At 45.8% G+C, this 7820-nt stretch overlaps 1 protein-coding gene across 1 annotated transcript; it reads left to right on the top strand.

Moving 5' to 3' along the window:
* The first annotated feature begins 233 nt into the window (after nucleotides 1-233).
* Nucleotides 234-4184, top strand: TIMM29 (translocase of inner mitochondrial membrane 29). The gene is made up of 2 exons (XM_053370702.1): nucleotides 234-369; nucleotides 3394-4184. The coding sequence occupies exons 1-2, from the start codon at nucleotides 306-308 to the stop codon at nucleotides 4011-4013; spliced, it is 684 nt and encodes a 227-aa protein (XP_053226677.1). The 5' UTR covers nucleotides 234-305; the 3' UTR covers nucleotides 4014-4184.
* The last annotated feature ends 3636 nt before the right edge of the window (nucleotides 4185-7820 follow it).

Here is a 7820-nt window from a genome sequence, read left to right as displayed (position 1 = left end):
TTTTTATTAGCCGCTTCGAGGTGTTTTGTTTGCTTTTTTTTAAACAATCAAGCGGTGTCTGGATGTTATGAAATAACTCAGTAATTTAAAATTTAATATATATACCGCCCTTTTGTCCTAGGATCACACGGCGCTTTTTTGTATAAACTACACAGAGAACAAAACAATACTAAAAAAAAGCTAGTCTAGAGGTTTCCTATCTCTATGAGCTCCTGCGCCTCACCTCTTCCTTCTTCCGGTCTCCGCTGAGCTGGTCCGTCGCGCTTTAGCGTCCGGCTTCGCGGTCCTGCCAGAAAAGGCCGGCGATGGCGGATCCTCCGAGCCCGGAGAAGAGGCGGCTTTGGGGGCGGCTCCGCACCGGCCGCATAGGTGAGGCGGGCAGGCGAGCGGGTGGCTGGAGGGGAGGCCCGGGCTCGAGCCCTGAGCGCCGCCCGCTTCCTCAGACCTCACCCCGAGGGGCGGGCGGGGTTCGCCGCCGCCTCCCTGCATGCTTCCCTGGGAGGAGGAGGTGGCGGGTGCCCTTCTGTGGCGCGCTTTGCCTCGGCCTGGGGCCGCCTTCTTTTCCTTCCTCCCGGCGCGGAGCTCACGCAGCGGCAGGTTCCTCCTAACCAGAGTCAGGCTTATGGAACTCTTTCCCTAAAATGATTAGAGACAATCAAGGATTAAAGGGGGTGCGGACTGTTGTCCCGCACAGAGCGCTGAGACGAGGGCAGTGCTGGATTTACGTTTAAGCTAAACAAGCTCTAGCTTAGGGCCCCCCAAAAAGTTAAAGGAAAAAAACCCTGAATGTACATTTCCAAAATAGAAGATTAAAAACAAATAAAATAAAACCTACATACAGCAACTGTGGTTTGTGTTATGTAGGCTCCTATGATGTAAGTCATGGGCCCCGCCTGCTCCCTAAAATATCACTGGTTTGCTCATTTCTATATATAGGGTGCCTACATTCTGCATGGACTGGTTGCATGGCAACATGTGCAAATGGCTTTAGATACTTATTGGGTCCATAAATTACCATATAGCATATATTGGGAGTCATTTTGGACTCACAGCTGTCCATGGAGGCGCAGGTTAATTCTGTGTCCAGGGCAGCTGTCTACCAGCTCCACCTGGTACGCAGGCTAAGACCCTACCTGCCCGCGAACTGTCTCGCCAGAGTGGTGCATGCTCTAGTTATCTCACGCTTGGACTACTGCAACGCGCTCTACGTGGGGCTACCTTTGAAGGTGACCCGGAAACTGCAATTAATCCAGAATGCGGCAGCTAGACTGGTGACTGGGAGTGGCCGCTGGGACCACATAACACCGGTTCTGAGAGATCTGCATTGGCTCCCAGTACGTTTCCGAGCACGATTCAAAGTGTTGGTGCTGACCTTTAAAGCCCTAAACGGCCTCGGCCCAGTATACCTGAAGGAGCGTCTCCACCCCCATCGTTCAGCCCGGACACTGAGATCCAGCGCCGAGGGCCTTCTGGCGGTTACCTCATTGCGAGAAGTGAGGCTACAGGGAACCAGACAGAGGGCCTTCTCGGTAGTGGCGCCCGCCCTGTGGAACGCCCTCCCATCAGATGTCAAAGAGATAAATAATTACCTGACATTCAGAAGACATCTTAAGGCAGCCCTGTTCAGGGAAGTTTTTAATATGTAACGCTGTACTGTTTTTAACACTGATTGGGAGCCGCCCAGAGTGGCTGGGGAAACTCAGCCAGATGGGCGGGGTATAAATAATAAATTATTATTATTATTATATGTAACACAAAAACAGCGACAATTTGTTGTTGACAAAGGACAGCTGGACATATAAAGGGCCCATTAGCTTAGGGCCTCATCAAACCTAAATCTGGCCCCGGACGAGGGGGACACAAAATGACCACAATAATAATCCCTGTAATCATAATGAAACCTATACAGTGGTACCTCAGGTTTCATACGTTTCAGGTTACAGACTCCGCTAACCCAGAAATAGTACCTCAGGTTAAGAACTTTGCTTCAGGATGAGAACAGAAATCGTGCTCCGGCAGCGCGGCAGCAGCAGGAGGCTCCATTAGCTAAAGTGGTGCTTCAGTGGTGCTCCAGAACGAATTAAGTACTTAACCTGAGGTACCACTGTATTCATATAGGTACCAATTCAAAGTCATGAAGGATGCCAAATTTTGGCCTGCTTCACGATTCACTATATGACCTGCATGGCATGGAGGAGCATCAGTGCTCAGGAGGTTTGCGCTGGTTGCTGATCGGCTGCCAGGCCAGGTTCAAGGTGTTGCTATTAGCATATAAAATCCATAACAAGTTGGGGGCGCTTTACCTACAGATCGCCTTACCCCACAGATGTCCACTCTGCATTTCAGTCAGTGGAACTGGCACTCCTTCAAGGTGCCACGTAATGCCTGTTCTGTATTCGTAAGAACACGGTCGTTCAGTGTGGCAGCACCTGTGCTTTGGAACTCCCTGCCTATTGAGATCACTGTACTCTCTTATTATTATTATTATTTTTGGACATGCTAAAAACATTCCTGTTGAGACATCCAGGTGGTTAGAAAGTCAAATCAACTCATCTCTTTTAGTACAGTGGTACCTTGGGTTAAGAACTTAATTTGTTCTGGAGGTCTGTTCTTAACCTGAAACTGTTCTTTACCTGAGGTACCACTTTAGCTAATGGGGTCTCCTGCTGCTGCTGTGCTGCAGCGGTGTGATTTCTGTTCTCATCCTGAAGCAAAGTTCCTAACCCAAGGTACTATTTCTGGGTTAGCGGAGTCTGTAACCTGAAGCGTCTTTAATCTAAAGTGTCTGTAACCCGAGGTACCACTGTACTTCCGTTTTTGCATGTTTTAAAGTAGGGTTGTGAATTTTTCTCAATTTTACTGTTTTGTTTTTTCGCAAAGTGAGGGTTTTTACAATCAAGAGGTGTATAAACCTTACGAAATAAATACATAAATAAAACAACCACAAGGCTATCAGCCAAGGTTACTAGCTATGCCCATGCAGAGTGTTTCAGAGGCCTGGAGTGGGAGCCCCCAGTAATCTGGGAGGCATGGGGTGTTCTTGCCATGACAGCATGAGACCAGCAGGCCCCTGAGGGGCTCCTCTGGCCAGCTTAGCCCACCGAGTCCCAAGGCAAGTGCACCTGATTGCCCCCCCCCCCTGTGTAGGCCAGGTACTAGCAATGGTGGTTGTGCTGTACCTCCACAGCTGGAAACCTTGGCATGGGGATAGTGGTTCTTGTTCTCAAATCCTAGTCACTGGTTTCCCACAAGAGACATCTAGTTTAGCCACTGTGAGAACAAGATGCAGGACTAGTTGAGCAAGCCATTGGCCTGATCCAGCAGGCTCTTCGTCTGTTCTTACCATCCCTATTTTCTTCTTTCCCGCCTCTCCCCTCTCCCCCCCGTCCACAGCTTTGTGGTGCAAGAGCCTCCTGCACGACTATGCCGAAGCCTGCAAAGAGGTTGTTCTGGGTGTCAGGCAGCGGCCGGGGAAAGCTGGGCTCTACCTCTCACTGCTGGCCGGAGCAGTGGGCTGCAGCCTCCGCAGCCCCTGTGAGTCTTCCTTCGAGGCCAGCCTCCTGGAAGCCTCGGGCACCCTCCTCTTGCTCTCGCCCTGGACCCGCAGCAGCAGCTCGGAAGGGCACGTCCAGCGGCTGACGAAGCTGAGGAACCGGGGCCAGCTGCGCTTCCAGAGCCTGCTCTTCTTCTCCCTCGTCTACGAGGCTCCTTTTGACGCGGGAGCAGATCTCTACCAGGCGCACTGCAAGTACCTGAAGCCACGCTGGATGGAGGTTCCCAGCCAAGTCCTCGATGTGGGCTTCTGGGGGCGCTGGTGGGTTCTGCACTCCAAAATGCGGGATCCGGACATTAACGAGGAGGAGTTTCAACACCTGCCAGAGCATCTCAGGACAATTTCTTTCCATAACCTCCATTCGGAAGCCAACGAGAAACTTTTTGACGAGAAATACAAGCCTGTTGTCCTGACAGAGGAGCAGATCCAGCAAACAGAAAGGGAGAGTCAGGGAAATTGACATCATTGATGTGCCTTGGTGGCTGTGGTTTATCACCTCCCTTTGGAGATGGTGGAACAAAGAAAAAGATCCATTAGGAACATGGTCTGTTTTCTTCTAGGATCCTGATTTTCACTGTATTGTTCATGTAGACTCAGCCAGGTATGGTGAATAAATGAGTAAAAAGAAGAAGCACCCCTTCTCTTGAAATTTTCTTTGATTCCTTCTCCCTTTCAGTTCTTCACATTTAATTTCTCAGGAGCTGTACCTCCACAGGAGCTCTGTCCAAAACTTATTCTGAAGATGTACAGTGGTACCTCGGGCTAAGTACTTAATTCGTTCCGGAGGTCTGTACTTAACCTGAAACTGTTCTTAACCTGAAGCACCACTTTAGCTAATGGGTCCTCCTGCTGCCGCCGCGCCGCCAGAGGCCAATTTCTGTTCTTATCCTGAAGCAAAGTTCTTAAGCTGAAGCACTATTTCTGGCTTAGTGGAGTGTGTAACCTGAGGCGTATGTAACCTGAAGCGTATGTAACCCGAGGTACCACTGTATAGAGTTTGTTATTCTCTTGACTTTTCCCCAAGCCTCCCCTTTCCTACAGTACATGTGCTTGAATAAGTATTTTGTAATACTGTTAGTGAGAAGCTGGGTTATTACAGTTATTACAGTTACTTCAGTTATTACAGTGCTGCCTAGTTTAATATTTTGTGGAAATCTTCCATCTGAGGTGAAAAATAGCTCATAGCATCTTCCCATGTGTGTCTGTTCAGAAGTAAGCCCCACCGAGACGAGTGCCGACGACCCCAAAGTCGTCCGCGACTGGACCTAATGGTCAGGGGTCCCTTTACCTTTGTATAGTGTTACAGTCTTCAATTTTGCTGTGGGATTTTGGGGGCAGAGGGTCAAACGGAAAACTTATCAGAAGCGGAATGGGAGAACCCCCAGTCACCTTAACCTTTGCTTTCTCTGACTTTTAAATGCTTTCTTCTTTTTTACAAGCCACAGTGGTGCCACTAGCACGGCCCTGGAACATGCCAATTTATGTCCAGTGTGTTCCACTACTAGTCAGATGTGCTAGGATGGTTTTTTAAATTTGTGTTCATCTTTGCATTCTCATAAGCTCCTGTAAGCAGGGCAGTCCATTGAGCAGCAAAGAGCAAAAGAGCTGGTGCAATTGCATTATTAAGTGCAGTGGAGAGAAAAGTCTTAGAATGCAGGAATCTCAGCTAAAGTATCCATGACAGATGGTTATCCAACCTCTGCTTAGAAACCTCCAAGGAAGGAGAGTCCACCACCTCTTGTGGGAGTCTTGAAAAGGTTCAGACTGGAGTGGCTGTTTGGTTCCATTCACCAGACGGCAGCGAACAGGGAGTGGGAAGAAAGAGGCAGTAATTACAGGATTTTGTCACCAGGTGGCAGAAGCAGAGTGGCAGGCAAGGGAGCAGGGAGTTTATTTTTTTTTTAATATAATATTTTATTAGGTTTAACAATAGAAAGATAGAACAATAAAAACACAGAGAAAATATAAAACACAACAATACAAACTTTCACAATACATAAAATACAAACATTTAACAAGGGGAAAAAAAGAACAATCGACACACAAAAAATAGAATAAGAGAAACACAAATCACTCTTTTCTAATTATTCATCTTCAATTAACTTATTTTCCTGACTTCCTCACGCCTCCCTTTTTTATATCTCTTTTTAACAATTAGTTCAGCAAATTCGTATCCTACTACTTTATCCTTATATATTTTACCTCCCAAATTTATAATTTCAAATTTTTATTTCTAATTACTAGAACCCCTTCATTTTATTTCAATGTCATCAGCATTCATACATTTTACAGCACTTCTGTAAGTAAATTTTAAATTTCCTCCAATCTTCTTCCACCAACTCTTCTCCCTGGTCTCGGATTCTGCCAGTCATCTCAGCCATTTCCATATAGCCAATTACTTGCATCTGCCATTCTTCCAAGGTGGGTAATTCTTGTGTCTTCCAATACTTTGCGATGAGTATTCTTGCTGCTGCTGTAGCATACATAAAAAAAGTTCTATCCTTCTTTGGCACCAATTGGCCAACTATGCCCAGGAGAAAGGCCTCTGGTTTCGGGAGCAGGGAGTTTAAAGCAAGGCTCAGTTGTCAAGGGGGATCCAGACTCTCCATTTTTTAATAAAAGCAACAATAAAAAGGCCTTTTCCTCTTCTAAATTGTGCACCTTTCTAAGGCTGGTCTATTTTTGTAAAAGATGTGATGGATTTTCCCCACCTCAATTTCTCTTCCTATTTTTAATGCACTATGCACACTGCGGGAGGCAGTGGAGGACAAAGGTGCCTGGCGTTCTCTGGTCCATGGGGTCACGAAGAGTCGGACACGACTAAACGACTAAACAACAACAACAACAATGCACACACAACTATTCCTTATTTCAACGAGGGTCCCTGTGGTTCGAAGAGTGTGGGGTTGCTTTTACTGCAAGGAAGTAATGACTAATGAAGTCATGCTTTTACTGAAAAAGTAACTCCATGCACTGAGGCTAGTTTGGATTTCCAGCCCAAAATACTCTTTGAGATGCAGCAAAGTCAAGTTACTTGTAAATTGCCCCTTTGGATCTCACAGCCCAAATTCGGTGCTCAGCTGAATGTAGAAGCCTTCTGTTGCTCTTTTAAATGTGTTGCATTTTAAATTAATCACATTGTTGACAAAAAACAATACTGGCTTAGAGAAAGGTAATAGATCCTGTCCTCTTTGTTTCTGATGGGGTGATGGGGCACTTTTGCCCTTTCACAGTTGGGCTATATTCCTGCATTTCTCTATTACGTTCTATGAGCAGCTCTCACTTCTGCACAGTGAGAAGACCAAAAAAAGAGAGCATTAATCTAAGTAAAGCTGGAGGGGGCAGGGGGTAAGCAAATTTGTGTACCTGACGGTATAGTTCCGTTCACTAGATGGCAGCAAACGGGGAGTGGGAAGAAAGAAGCTGTAATTTCAGGATTTTGTCACCAGGTGAAGGTAAGCGTTTTAGTCCATTTGGGAAAATAATAGATAACAAGAGCCATCGATAATGTAGAAAACAAAAGAAAGTCCTAATTATTTGGATTTGGAAACAGTTTTTTCCCCGTTTCAGGATAATAGTTTTTTAAAAATGAATTTTTTGCAAGTTACACTCTTGCATATGTGAAATACTGTAGGGTGTGCATCTCTCGAATCCTACCCTAACAGACTCAAGCAGTTATAATGTGCTCTCTCTCACTTTGTATGTCTCTCTCTGCTGTAGTAATATACTATATCCATTCACTGGCAATGATGTGTCCTGCACTGCACTGAAAGCAGAGCGGATTACCAGTGAATTACCACGGAAGGTTGTCTTGTGTTAGGATTCCAAATTGCAGCTGCAAACTGTGTTGCATTGCAAATGCATGCAGCTACCATTTGGAATCAACGCAAGACAACCTTCAGTATTGCTAGTGTTTCCTAGACACGACACAGTGGGAGGGGTCAGTAGGAACGAAAATAGGAAACTCATCATTATTATTATTTTTATGTTTTATTTTTACCAAAGGCTGAATTCTCTCGAGTAACCTGCTGATGATTGGCATGATAGTGGAACCAGAGACAGAAGTCTTCTGATTTGACTAATCTGCAATAAAGACCATCCTTCAGTTTCAACTAGGGCTCTGTCAGATAAGAATTCCTATCCAGGTTTACTCGAAGGAAAGGGTTGCTCTCAAATATGTATGCAGAATAATAATAGTAATAATAATAATAATAATAATAGTGTGTATGTGTGTATATTTACTGCAACAGCTATAGTTGTAGAAATC

The sequence above is a fragment of the Podarcis raffonei genome, chromosome 17 (genome assembly GCF_027172205.1).
Source record: "Podarcis raffonei isolate rPodRaf1 chromosome 17, rPodRaf1.pri, whole genome shotgun sequence".
Classification (NCBI taxonomy): domain Eukaryota; kingdom Metazoa; phylum Chordata; class Lepidosauria; order Squamata; family Lacertidae; genus Podarcis; species Podarcis raffonei.
Note: the sequence above shows the minus strand (reverse complement) of the source record. Positions and strands in the feature narration are given on the sequence as shown.